The sequence below is a fragment of the Pinus tabuliformis genome, chromosome 7 (genome assembly GCF_031772625.1).
Source record: "Pinus tabuliformis cultivar Carrire ecotype Pingquan chromosome 7, CPIR1, whole genome shotgun sequence".
NCBI lineage: Eukaryota > Viridiplantae > Streptophyta > Pinopsida > Pinales > Pinaceae > Pinus > Pinus tabuliformis.
The window spans coordinates 1953764553-1953778379 of record NC_142293.1 but is presented as its reverse complement, the minus strand read 5'-3'; the positions used below and the strand labels follow the sequence as shown (position 1 = coordinate 1953778379).

General features: G+C 39.4%; 1 protein-coding gene across 1 annotated transcript; it reads right to left on the bottom strand.

Moving 5' to 3' along the window:
• Window positions 1-2081: 2081 nt before the first annotated feature.
• Window positions 2082-11858, bottom strand: LOC149256277 (uncharacterized). The gene is made up of 6 exons (XM_089455293.1): window positions 11651-11858; window positions 6114-6636; window positions 5395-6028; window positions 2801-2947; window positions 2551-2676; window positions 2082-2201 (listed from the first exon to the last, which is right to left on the bottom strand). The coding sequence occupies exons 1-6, from the start codon at window positions 11856-11858 to the stop codon at window positions 2082-2084; spliced, it is 1758 nt and encodes a 585-aa protein (XP_089311419.1).
• Window positions 11859-13827: the final 1969 nt, after the last annotated feature.

Below are 13827 nucleotides of genomic sequence, written 5' to 3'. Positions count from 1 at the left end.
TTCAAAGTAAAATTTTATCTAAGGTAGACACAGAAGTTTCAATTCATACAAAATTAACTATCAAATTGTTTTGTTTAGACTCTTAGAGCTAACTTTAAGTTTTAACAGCAGAAGATCAGACAGACCAGTAGTTTAGGAACTCTGCACTCCTCACCATTTTTGTATACTTATGGAGAAATTATACATTTGTCAGATGGATGAAGATGTTTCTGAAAGCATCATTTTGCAAACATGCAAATTCTCCTCTGCGTAAACAAATAAAAGCTGAAAAAAGAGAAGAAACCAAAAAAGGGGTAGAAGTATAGGCCAACCCAATGTGAAATTTCAATATAACCTTCTCTAACCTTGTCTAATTTCTAAACAACACATTTAACTAGTCATTGATGTCATGTTTCCTCTTTGATGCTTTACATCAAATTAACTTCATCTAACCCCCAGCAAGGTAGATGTGCCCACCACACCACTTCATGAGAATGTGTACACAGTTGTACGTCCCTTCATTATCTCAGATGATGCTTTTACTCTCCACCAAACTCCTTGCATGAGAAAAGCAATCTTTGCAAGGTCTCAGTTCAGATTTGGGAAGCTTTGCAAAGGAACATTGTGTTGTTTCATGATGGTAAATGTTATTCATGAATGGCAATTTCTATCTGATTATGCTGAATCCAGGGCATCCTTTGTTATTCCTTGCTGCTTTATGGTTTTTCTGGTTTTGTTTATGGTGGTGTGAGGCTTTGTCGAGGTGTGGTGTGAGAGAGGGACCAGACCATCTTGGGCTACCCTCCTCTTGGGATCAGCTCCTACTCAGGTCTCTTTATTTTCTTCCTCTCGTCAAGTCCTTACTCCTCAGTTGGCCGGGGCACGCACTTCTGAGGTGGATTCTATCTGCAGCAGGGCCTCCTCAGAGCATACATAACCCCGAAGGCTCATCAATTGCCGTGTGAGTTGGAACTAGCATTTGAGGGTGGGAAAATGGCAATGGAAATTTGAGAGGTATCACTGCTTCATTGCTGAAAGGTCATCTATCAAGAGTAGATGTACCAGTCCCATTACAACTAGACAGCTGCAGGGAAGGGTACTCCTTTCCAAAAATGACACTAAAAACAAAATTCTGATGATGATGAACATGATGCAGTTGGAATTTAAAGCCATGGACAAGCATTTGACAAGGATAAAAGCAGTCTTACCGCATGGCAAAGGCCCAACTCATCTAGACAGTCCAGGTGATCAAGCACCCATAGATGTGGAGGTTTCCACCTCCTAGTCTCCTCATGAAAATTTATTTTTCTATCTTTACTATTATAGTAGGATTATGTGTTATATTTTGTGGCTGTTAAGCCAAGGCACTGTAGGCTTTTTTAGAACTCAGTATATTTTTTTAAAATGTATATTTTTGGACAGCAGACCTCCTGTATTGCCAATGGTCCGGTTTCCCTAGTGGCAGACCAGAGGCATACAGAAGGTTGGATCATATGTGATCATCAACAGTTAATAAAAGGCCTTTAAATTTCCTCCCCACCCCCTCCCAAAAATAAAAAATAAAAATCATCTATAAAGTTTAAAAACTCAATTATTGAGAAGACTTTTCGGCATAAATCACATCATAAATCATTTGTCGACGCGTTCCAAACCAAAACGTGTGGTTCATCGTCAGGACAAGTTGAAGATCCAGACCATGGCAGATTATTTTCCAACTAGCAAAATTAAATCACAACTAGGTTATTATCCAGCTAAGATTAATCAGAAATCAATTTTTTAAAAGTATGTTCTTATCAAGCCCAAATTTAATCAAACTTCAATTATACCCTGAAGATGAGCTCTGCAGTGTGGTAAAAAAATTGAGGAATAATCTACTCCAACACAGCTCTCCTCTTGAATAAAATAATGTCCAGCTACCTGAGCTTTAAAGTCATTCTAACCTTTTGTATGGAAGATTTATAGAATTCATTTCCATTTTAGTTATAGAAAATCCCAATAAAGATAGTGATTGATTTCATGTTTGTACATATGTAATGAACACTTAGCACAATAGTATAGCTCAGTTTGCCCAACCCTAGCACAATAGTATAGCTCAGTTTGCCCTACTTAGCACAATAGTATAGCTCAGTTTTCCCAACCCTTTCTACAGAAGGCATAATACCCAGGGAGGTTACAGGATCTATTCCCAAGTAGTTATGTCCAGTTACCAGCTGGTATTTCAACTAGAAGTCAATTCCATTCCTCACCCAGAAAAAAAAAATGCAGGGAAAGGAGGGAGAAAGGGGGATTCCATCACTCTGACAATGTACCAACTTCCTCACTTGGAACAGTTAATATGTGGGCAAGTTAAGGGAACATCTTTCTCTGGGAAAATTAATATAAACAATTACTGATGCAGTTACCTCCTTATAATGGCATAAATAAAAAATTTGTTGAATTAATGTTTGTAAGGAATTATCTTTGTAAGGTTCCAATTTTGATGTACGGGCAGAATAAATTATAAACCTATCCATCAACCAAATGAGTCTTGCAAAAAGAAAGAGATAAAGAGAAACTATTCACAAAACTTACCTTTAGCATTTGATGGCCTCCACTATCACTGGTGCTGAAAAGTTGCAACATCGGTGTTTCTTTTTGCGAAGGAGAGTGAGTAATTTCACTGCCTTTCTCAAAATTTGATAAATCACCCTCCCAGTCCTGTAGTAGTCACAAAGAAACATCTTAATATAATGAGGCATTTTCCAAACAAAACCTTTTTAAAAATGGTGCATTGGATAAGGTAGCCTACGTCAGAACACTGTATAGGTCATAGAGGGAAGACCTGTAGCTGCTCTCCGATGGCAGGCACAACCTTATGCAAACTGTCAAAACAACATGGCGCACTTCCCAACTTCACATCATTGTATGTCGAATCTATGCTTCGAATAAGACACAGTAGCTCTTTTGAAGATACCAAAACACTTAATACCTACAGATGAAAACAAAATATTACATTAGAATACAACAGACTTTAACAAATTATAAAACCGGTTTTCTGGAAAAGCAAAGAATAGAGGTAACACTGCAAAGGACACGTTCAGAAAAAGATGTTATTGCCATTACATATCTCAGTTCTAATGATACAATGAAATATTCATGGAAATTCAACTGTGAATAACCACAGTCCACCCTTTTGAATCCCATTTGATATACTTGTCACAAAATACATTAACAAACAAAATTATACATGTACTATGAACTCCAGTATAAACTGACATAAATCTCAGCCAAATACCAAACCTGTTGAAAATTAAAGTGATCATGAATATACAACGAAAATGCACGAATGTAAATTGGATTTCAAGTATTGTTTCTATCTGGATAAAAGAAACAAATTAGAAATAATAACCACCAACTGCTACCGTTATCAAAGAAGTGAACTTGTTAGAAGATCAAGCTAAAACAGTGAAATATTGAAATCCAGGAACATTTTCAATAAGACATTAAAAAACAATCATCAAACTTGGCAAGAAGCGCAAGGTTTCAGGCAAGACCACTACCCACCCAACCATGATCCACCTAAGTAACATTGAGTTGCACTCACTTCTTATGTGACTTGAGAATGGATTACGAATGCCGACTATTGGCATATCAACATTATCCAGACAGTTATAGGGAAAGATTTGAGAAACTTAGGACTTCAATTTTCTTTGAAAGCAACAGACTTACTACACACATTCAGGACATTTTTTGGTCATAAAATCATTATGATTTACCAGCATGGATCCATCTTAAGCACGGATTCACATAAGTTGATATTCACATAAGTTATTGATATAGATCTTCAAGTCTTACTACACACATTCAGGACATTTTTTGGTCAGAAAAGCATTATGATTTACCAGTATGGATCCATCTTAAGCACAGATTCACATAAGTTGATATTCACACAAGTTATTAATATAGATCTTCAAGTAATTTATTTATATAAAGTGTTAACTTATTTTTTGAAAAGTATAAGGTTTAAACATCTTACTCGCATAATTTTTTTTACTTCTAATTACTTTACATGAAATTATATTATAGGTCAAATGGATAACTAATTAAACATGTATAGCATATTCTTTTTTTCTTTTTTATTATAGCCAACATTACTTTTCTATTTAGAGAATATTTTATTTTTATTTTAAGAGGGACACATGTCAACTCTAGAGTCCAAGTTGAGCACGGACATACTTACACATCACGTTCACACTGGGCTGTAAAATGAGCCTCCTAGCCCAATTATACTATAAAGACAACAAACATGATCACTCCCAATTTGTGTTGAGAACCCTTGACAGTGCATAAGAATATACCAAAAAACATTTTCTTCAAAATTGCATAGTCAAACCAGGTTTGGGTTGGGATCACAAGTTTGTCCATATCCATTCAATATCTATGCCCATTATACAAAGTTAGCGAAGTACCTATCAGATGTAAAATGCAAAACTCAATCCTTCTTTGCATAACTCGTCCAAAACATGAAGCATATAAATTGCTCGCTGAATTATCAAATAGAAGTAACTTCAGTGCAATGACGTCAGGCTGAATTTACCCATTGTTTCTCGAGCAATAGACATGATAATTTATGGAAATGACCCTCCACAAAAGACTGTAAATAGATGGTGTGCTTAGCTATTTGATTGGAAATCTTGTCTACAACTATTTAAACTACAATGAATTTGTCAACATAAAATAATAAGTTGGATAGGTATTTTTCAGACACAAAGCATTTGAGATCCAAAAAATAGACGCTAATCTAAATGTCTCTAATTTAAACCATAGACAATTATTTGTTTGTTGAATTAACAACCAAATTAAGTTTCAATAACACGACGTAATTTTCACATACAAAGCATTTGAGTGCAAAATAAGAAAGATAGTTTAAACGCCTATAAAATAAACCAAGGACATTTTTTGTCTGTTAAACTAATAAACAATTATATCAAATTCAAGCCTACATTTACATGCATGAAGACTGCTCATAACTTAATCTATCAGGAATGGATCATTTGTTGTTAATGTTGAATTTTTCTGTTAATATAGCACTGACAGCAAGGCAAATTCAATATTTAAAAGGCAGCAATCTACATTCGGATCTGGACAACACTTTTTCTCCTTTCCTGCTACGTGATTATTCCCATGCAAGAGGAAGTTCCAACTAATTGATTTTCACACTTCCAAAAGTAAATTCCTCATGTCTGAATTTTATAGATACAAAACCTAGGTATAATAATCCTAATTTTTGATCCTACCTTGAAATAAGTACCTTTAATCCACCATTGGATCTTGCTTTAAATAAACATGGGGTCTTGCTTGAAGTGTCAAAGTTTATTCATCTATTCCTTGCTATTATCAATAAGACATAATAGAATAAAGGAAAGAGCAATGCACCTTGTGAGTCATCTGAAGAACTGCCTTGGTATTGATGTGCACGAACTTGTGGGCAAATACAAGAAACTGAACAACAAGAGAGCTATAAAAAGGATAATTAGCCAGAACATAGTTTTGCCAATGATCATTATATCCATAACAACTTTCTTTCGTGCTTCTTTTTACTAATGATCCCACAGAATCAGTACCAGTCTTTTGCTTTTGAAGCAAGCTACCTGAAAGTGGAGACAATCGTTGATCCCTATCCCTAAGCATCTTATTCTCTGCCTCCAAATAATGATCCTCTTCGAGAGCGGGCATCATTTCGCCTTCTTCACCAATATTCCAAGGCTGTAAATAATCCAACCATAGATCAATAATGTGTGTAGCCTTCTTCAGACAAGCACCTACTGGCCAATAACTTAAAGCTTGTAATATAAACCAGTACAAAGGCCTCTGTAACAGAAGGGACCATGTAGCAGGCACAACCAAACTACTCCGTGGCAAGGAAAATGACCTCAATCTCAAGGTATCCATTTGTGATGCAGCTCTCCATCTAGAATTCAACTCTTCTTGAGGACAACACAAAGTACTGCTTACATAATTGACCAGTATTTTCACAGCCTCTGTGATTTCTACACTGGGGAGACCATACCTATGAAATCGATTATTAACAGGTAACAAAATACCAAAAGACTGGCAAACCCGTGAAGGTAAGGGCGAAAAATCCATTCACTAACCAAAACTGTACAAAGGTATGAACAACAAACTCGGCGCGAGAAAATATCGATGGATTCTCCTCGAAAAAATGATGTACAGACACACTGGGAGCACAAAAATCAGATATAGGAACAAATTTGTGTAGATACAAATTCAGAAGATGCAAATAAGGGCTAGAATTGAACTTCACAGGCCTTCCATTGTCATGGCTACCGTGCAAACTATGCAGAGAAGACGCCCATTTCTCGAAACGAGACCGGGAAGCCTTCTTAAACCCCAATTTCATTTCATCCGAATCCGAACAATGTATAATATCATTATCTTTGCATACAGCGTAATAAGCAAACCAAAACATAAAATACTCAAATGCATTCAACTGCACCTGAAATCCTCCTCCATGGCTGTCCTCCTTCAATCGGTCTTTAAATAAAGCAGGGCAGACTTCAGATAAGATATACAAACCCCTCTCCGACTGAAGCATGTGACGAATCCACGCCGGAAGGCGCTCGGATGGAAACACATAGCGAACCACATTTTCCTCGTCTGCAGCAAAGATTGACAAAAACAAAGCTCCAGACGGTGAGAGAAGATTTACGACTGCATTCGCGGAATGCTCAGAGGTCTGCGCGATCCATCCGCCAATGCCGGACGACTGTAAGACCTCCTCGAAGCCGAAGATCTTGCGGAGCAGAACGGGGAAGCATGTTATGTAAAAATGCCTGGTCTGATCCTAGCTGTGCCTATCGATGAAGGATTCCACGACCCGGCATGAATTCAAAATATCTGACGATGATGAGGAAGCATTCAATAACAGCGAACTTAATTCTTGGGCTTCGAAAGAGAAATCTGTCAAAGGTGAAGAAGACACAACCATTGCACCTCAATTTTACAGTCTCTCTACTGATCCGGTCGGAGGCTTAAATCCCGAGATAAACCCCTTGAATCTTCCTGAACCCTCATGCAGAACCACTAAACCCTACACTACATCGGATCGCAGCACTCACTGATCTAGTATTATAGGCATTCGAAGGTGGGGATACTCTTCTCTTTATTTCAAAATATTTGCACCGCCTTAAGTAGCTTTTCAACTTTTGCCATTTCCCTTGAAAGACGTTAGTGTGGGGTGGGGAAATTATGTTGTTTTTGAGGAGTTTTTTGGTTTGTGGGGACATAGCCACTCTTTATGTGACCATCCGGGCAAGCGAGGCGGTAATCTTAAGTTCTTGCAGGGATATCTTATCTCTTATGGATTAATATGATTATTGATACTCTCTTATGAATTACTTACATTAGTGATAAGGATAGGGGATTAAAAATTTAAATATAATAATAAATTATATAAAAATAAATAAAAATTTGATGGGGTGTTGAGATGTGTGTTAGGTTACTGAGCGGATTTGTTATTCCATTGTCACCCCAAACATTAAAGAGAGGGATAGTGTCGCCCACATTTAATGATAATGCACTGTTTTAATTTGGAAATCTTTGAAACTTCCTCAATTTCCTACAATTGTTGGGGTCAAATTGACGATATTTGGTGTCAATGTCGTGTTGTCGGGTTATCTATGGGATATTTCCTCTGTGGCTGCTATAGTAGTTCCTTAAGCAATGTGGAAGGTCCAAGTTGTTCTTACATGTTGGTTTGGCCTTCCATCCTTCACTCCATTTCATGAGCTAGACTATCTACATTTTCCAAGTATTGGCAAGGTTGCATGTGGCCCGCATACCCACTGGTGGGAGTACCTGCACTTAAACTCTTCTAGGTTTATGGGAGCTCAACTCCAACAAGTATACTAGTATTGTCTTTGCTCTTAATTTTTTCCACTGGGTCAGCTACATTTATATTACTTTGGTTTGCTTGGTTTAGGATTCTTTGGGGAAGGTTCAACGTGTTATCTAGGGGTGAGGTAGCCTTGTCCTCCTCCTGCCTACGACAATCTTCCTCACATTGTGTCTTGGTTTTACCATTCCTTTGCAACTCCTTTAGCCTTTGGTTTACCTTCCACCTTTATCCCTAAAATCCTTCATTTTGTACATTGTGCATTGGCCTCACTTTGGTTTTCAATCCCCTAAAATCCTTTTGTCTTTCGAGACTTCACCAATTAGGTTCACTCGCCTCATTATCACCGTGCCTCAACAATGGATGTGGTCGAGACATGGCTCTGATGGTTAAGGCCCTTTTGGCAAACCCTGTGCTCAGTTGCAAGCCTTAAAATGGTTTATCTATCTGTTAACACCCAGGTTGTTCCCTGTGACTCCCAAGGGAATACGGCCGGGGTAACCACTAACCAATCTTTGGATCACAGTTTCTAGCCAAACTGTAATCAGAGAGGGCTCTCTCTTTATGATTTTTCTCTGTTATGATGGTGTTTTAGGCTAGGTATTATGCTCAGGTTTTGGTTTATGTTATGGTTGAAGGACTTCTTTCAGAGCTTATGGTGTAGTGTTTAGAGAGTAATAAATCATTGGGCAATGGAGTCTGGAGTTGTGAAATGCTTTGAAATGCAGGATTGGTGGTGTTCAAACTGCAGGGCTGATTGTGTATCTCAGACAAACAATTTAACTTAAATGGTGAAGCATGTCAGCCAACAGAAAGAAATTAAGAATTCTCTATTAAGCTGGTGATGTGAAAGTGAAACACCTTGCACAGGAGCAAACTTGAATTCCTGAGACAAAGGTCACTGTGAAAGATGTATTCTGAAAGTGCAGCAATTAAGAATTACACTTATCAAATTACAGCTGAAGAAAATATTTATTAACAACACAGATTGAACTCAGGGTATTCCTTGAATAAGTCCTGAAATTTATTCTTTTTCTTTGTTGTCAAACACTTTGAAATTAGAAACATATATGGATTTTAACAAATCAACAATACATAACAGAGAGAGTTACAGAGACTTATTGTATTGTGTAATACACAGGAATCCAGCAGTTTTCAACAGACACCAGGACGCATTCAACACTTCAGAAATCCGAGAAATTCCATCACTTTCTTTATTAAACTTCTGAAAGGATTAAAGCATAAGAACTTATTCAGGAGAAATCAACCACCACCTTGCAAACTCATGCGAAGGGGACTTTATAGAAATAATTATACAAAATATCTCAGGCATTGAGTCATCTAAGAGAGAAATATCTTCATTACTTCGTACAGAAAAGTAGAAAAGAAGTTATTGCAGCTTTGAATACAACATAACTGCTCTTTAATTCTGTCAGAGGATATTTTGACCTTTGGAGGTCACTGAGTCGGTTGGAACGCTTTGCTTAAATGCTGAAAAATGTGCCTTTATGTTTGTTGCACTGTATCTTCTCGGCCCTGCCACCTGTGGTTCTCTACTTTTGTTTCTCTGGCCGAAACTTCTGCTGAGTTGGCTCAGCTTTAATCTTTGATGCATGCTGATTTTGTTAAACTGTGCTTTGCATAACAATTCATATTTTCACAAACAAAATTTGGTGAATGGCTTACTGTCTATAAAATTTTCTGTATTGCATTTGCCCACCAGTCTTGTGTAGGGAGTTGATGCCTGAGAATTGCATCCATAGTCTCCTCTGCCTCTGTATACTTGTAAAAATTGGGAGCCACCTCAAACAGGTGATTGATCTCATTCATTATAAAAAATAGATTTTCTACCTTGTTGTAGATAGTCTGTCCTGTAGCTGGCCCTGTTTCTTCTGAGCTGCTGGGCTTCTCATTGATTTCGCTTGTGGCAAATGTATTTACTCTTTTGGCATACTGCTCATGAATGAGCAATCTCCCTGCGCTGTTCAGTAAGCTAGGGAGTCCTCTGTTTTGCAGCACCAGGAATTTATCCATGAACCTTTTTACCTCGGTCTGCATGTCCTGGGTTCTTCTCTCCAATGTCTGCACCAAATTTCTCAATGTGAGAACCCTTTTGATCAACTGAATGGTCTCAGTTCTATTGGCAATTCCTATGTTTGCAAGCTGAGTACTTGTTCTATTATTCAGCACATTGATAATCCTGGTAGCAACTTCAGGCATGTTGCCTAAAGCAGCTCTTGACTTGTGAATTCCAGCTTGTGCTTTTGGGATGAGCTCTAGCTGCTCATGGATTGTCTCTATATACTGCCATTGGTCAGTAATAGACTGGCCAATGTTGGCCCATAGCATTGCCTTAAGCCCAGCTATAACTTTATCTAATTTGAGCTCATTTTCTAGCTCTTTTATCTTGTCTTTGAGGGCTTTCACCTCCCTGCCCTTCTCTGCCACAACTTGCTTGGATTTATCATATCTGTCATTCACCTTGGCCAATTTATCCCTGGTCTCATTCAGCTCTGCCATTTGAGCTTCCAGGGCTTGAATCTCATTTTTTAGCTTTTGCATGTCCAAGCTAGGAGCCTGCTCTGTTGGTGGAGGTGCTGAAGTAGATGGTGCAGCTTGATCAGTCTTTTGAGGGGGAGGCACAGTAGTTGGGGCAGCTTCCTCAAGGTTTATGATTTGAGGAGGAGGCTGAGAGGTCTGCCCTTCTTCTCTCTGTTTCAGAGATGCTTGTAATGCTGCCTGTGCAGCCTCTGATTCTCCCAACTGTTCTTGTGTTTGGAGGAGCTGCTTGTAGAGAGATATGAGCAGATCTGTGGCATCTTTATCATGCCTTTGTTGGGCCACTTCATCTGTCTGAGGGTGAATTGTGGCTGGGAGCTTGATCTTTCTCCTTAGAGCTGCCATATCTGCATCCCTCAACTTCAATATCTCTTGTATGCCCTTGATATCTTTGGGATCATGCCCAATCTCTATGATTATGTCTTCTAGGGCCCTGATCCTATTGTCCTTTGCTTGAGAGGAGGCCCTTTCCAACTCAAGCTGAGAAGCTGTATTATTTAGGCTATTCTCTAGCCTGTAGTTGTCCAAGGTCTTGTCTGCCAATGAAGCATAGACCATCTCACCTGTTTGTTTGTGTAGTTCAATCTTATCCATTGGGTGGATGTCCTTGGCCATGATTTCAAGATTAGTCCTCAAGTAATCTGAAGAGGACTGTGGCTGCAGAGTGGTTGGCGTGAAGTGGCTCATGATCATCTTGCCTTCACTTACATCAAAGGCAGACATTAGACGCTGCTGGTTGGAGGGAGCCATTTTCAATAAATGGTTGTACAGTTGTATCTTAATGGGGTCACTTCTCCTCTTTATGTCTATGAACTGCTTCTTAATGCTCAGTTCACCCTCTCTCTGCTGGTTGGAGGAGCTGACTTCCCCTCCCATTGTTCTCTCTTGTTCCTGCTGGAAGGAACTTGCAGATGCCTCCATACTGTGTATGCCCATACCCAAAGATTGCCCTCTAGGCATCTCTTCCTCAGAGAATGGATTTATTCTTTGTCTCTTCTCCCCATGACTTGCTGATGTGGTCAAGGGGGTCTCTCTATCCCTTTTTTCTGTTCACATCCTCCCTTTGTGGAGTTTGGAGGACTGAGGTTTCATTGGCAGCTTCTTGCCTAGGAGGCACACTGCTTTGAGCCTGCTGGTTAGTGAGATTTTGGGCCTCAACTGCCCCTTCTTGCTGTGTGGGCTGCTCCTTTTCCTGCTGCCCTTCTCTTTGCTGTGTACCCTGTTGCTGTTGTTGTTCTGCCTGCTGCTGTTGCTGTACCTCCTCTTGAGGTGGCTGTTCTGATTCCATTTCTTTCTCCTTTCCTTTGGCAGAGGCTTGCTCAGTAACTCTGTCCACTTGCTGATTTGCTGTGGAGGAAGATGCAGCTGTTCCCACTTGGATGTTTGGAAGAGTGAACACCTGTGCAGAAAGCTCCAAGTCAGCCATCTTTAGAAGATTTCTACGTGCTCTTTCATTCAGCTCTTCTTGTGTAATAGCTTCTTCTAGGGTTCCTCTCCTCCATTTAATTTGGTTTGCATGTTGTTCAATGTGAGGAATCTTGAGATGATCATAGCGAGATAGCTTATATTTAAGCCTCCTCAAAGAGATGAATTGGTTGGGGTCATAAGGCTTCCAGAGGAAACTGGTCTTCAAACCAAGGTCTTGTAACATTCTATCTGCCTCTATCCAACCTTCCTCCCTTATATTATAGACCAGGTGGCCAAGTTGGTTCCTTACTTTCAATTGTGCCTTCTTGCCCTTTCCTGAAAAGTGAAGCACATCAACATTGCCAAACTGCCTGAAGTATTCTAGGGCAAAGAGCCTCATGGGCACATATCTGGGCAGTCTGAATGGGGGTAACTCATAGCCATAAATTCTAATGACTATGTGATGTTGGTAAAAATACCAATCCCCGATGCTGTATGCTTTTGACAAGTGAAGGAGTCTTTGCATCTCATCTGTCAATCTTGGAGGAGGTGAGCCCAGCAGCAGAGTCATGGCTGGATGAATGAAGAGATCTATGAACTCACAGTAGGTGTATGGAGAATAGAAACTGCAGTGGAAAGCAGAGGTCCAATACACTATTGATCCGAGGTTGCCCTGTGCATCCTCTCTTCTCATAGGAAAAGAGAATTTCTCATGTTGATAGTATAAGATCAAGTGGTAAATGTAGGAGGTGTATTTGAACACCCTTTCCCTTGACAGGTTCATCAACTGCTCATGCATTTTCTCTAAAATGTAAGTGGCATAGTCATAGCAGACTGATTTTTTGCCAGGAGAGAACATGAGCATCATCAGCAGCACAGTTTCATCTATATACTCAATTGAGTCATAGCCCAGAATGGGACTGATCATATCTACAAGGTCCCTGCCCAATTGGTTGAGATAAACATGACTAATGGGAGGGTTTATCACAGTATCAGAATTAATAAACAACTGGTTGAGTTTGGTAATTTGGGCATCTGTCATTCTGGCTCCCTGCCTTATCAAATCAACCAGGGATAGAGGAACCAATTTCTTGTTTGTTTTGAATTGCAACATCTCTTTGATGGCCTCAGGGGTAATGTAGAACAGAACTGTGCCTGAAGGGTCAAGCACAGCCCTCTGGGTGGCATCATACTTATTAGCACATAAGTGAATCAGGTCAGGAAATTGATTCACCTGAGGGAGCTTGAAAATTGGGAGGAAGGAATCCCAAATGCCCAAGATGTCTGTTCCAGTCTCATGTTTGATTTTTAATTCATTTAACAGATGAATATGGAACTTGCTCTGGCTTAGCATTTCTTCTGAGATTTTATAATCTAAGTCTGCTAATGCCTTCCACTCTAATTCTCTGTGGGGAGCGTTCAAAGGGGCAACATTAAGGGCTATGGGAGCCACTAGTGGGTCCATGATTTCTTGTAGGATTTATGGATGGAGTTGCTATGCAGAGAAACTCAAAAAGTTTTCTTTGAGGAAGGAATGTGAATTGTATGGCACAGAGTGAGTGAGAGAGTTGCAGCAATTGAAATACCGTTTGAATTACGAATAAGACCAATGTTTGGTCTCACTCTGTCTTTTGTGGCAGGTTTTTAATGGATTGACCAACTGTCTCACGATTGCACGAGCAGTTTACAGTTTTTGATAAGAACTCGGGAAATCAAGGCTCAGCTGGTGGTTTTCGAGCTTGTAGTTGGAAATAGAGGCTTTGCAGAGGGAATTTGTCGGTAAAATGATGAGTTTTAGCGTCCTTTGAGCCTTCTGAGTAATTTGCAGACAATTTAGGCGTATGGAGGGTAAATGATGAGAAATACCTGGTAAACAGCGAGCAGTGGTCGTAAATGTGGGCAGAATTGGTGCTCTGGAGGTCTCCAGGTCGATTCCAGCGGGGTGGCGCAGTTTTGGACGTAAAAGACCATGCAGCGGAAACAATAGC

What these genes read in the sequence shown, in the direction of transcription:
- LOC149256277 (XM_089455293.1), bottom strand. Translation starts at nt 11,858, where the DNA reads ATGGCTGACTTGGAGCTTTCTGCACAGGTGTTCACTCTTCCAAACATC. An exon ending in CATACCTTTGTACAGTTTTG is followed by an intron (nt 6,029 to 6,113) that starts GTTAGTGAATGG and finishes TCGATTTCATAG; the next exon opens with GTATGGTCTCCCCAGTGTAG. An exon ending in TTCTTCAGATGACTCACAAG is followed by an intron (nt 2,948 to 5,394) that starts GTGCATTGCTCT and finishes TTTCATCTGTAG; the next exon opens with GTATTAAGTGTTTTGGTATC.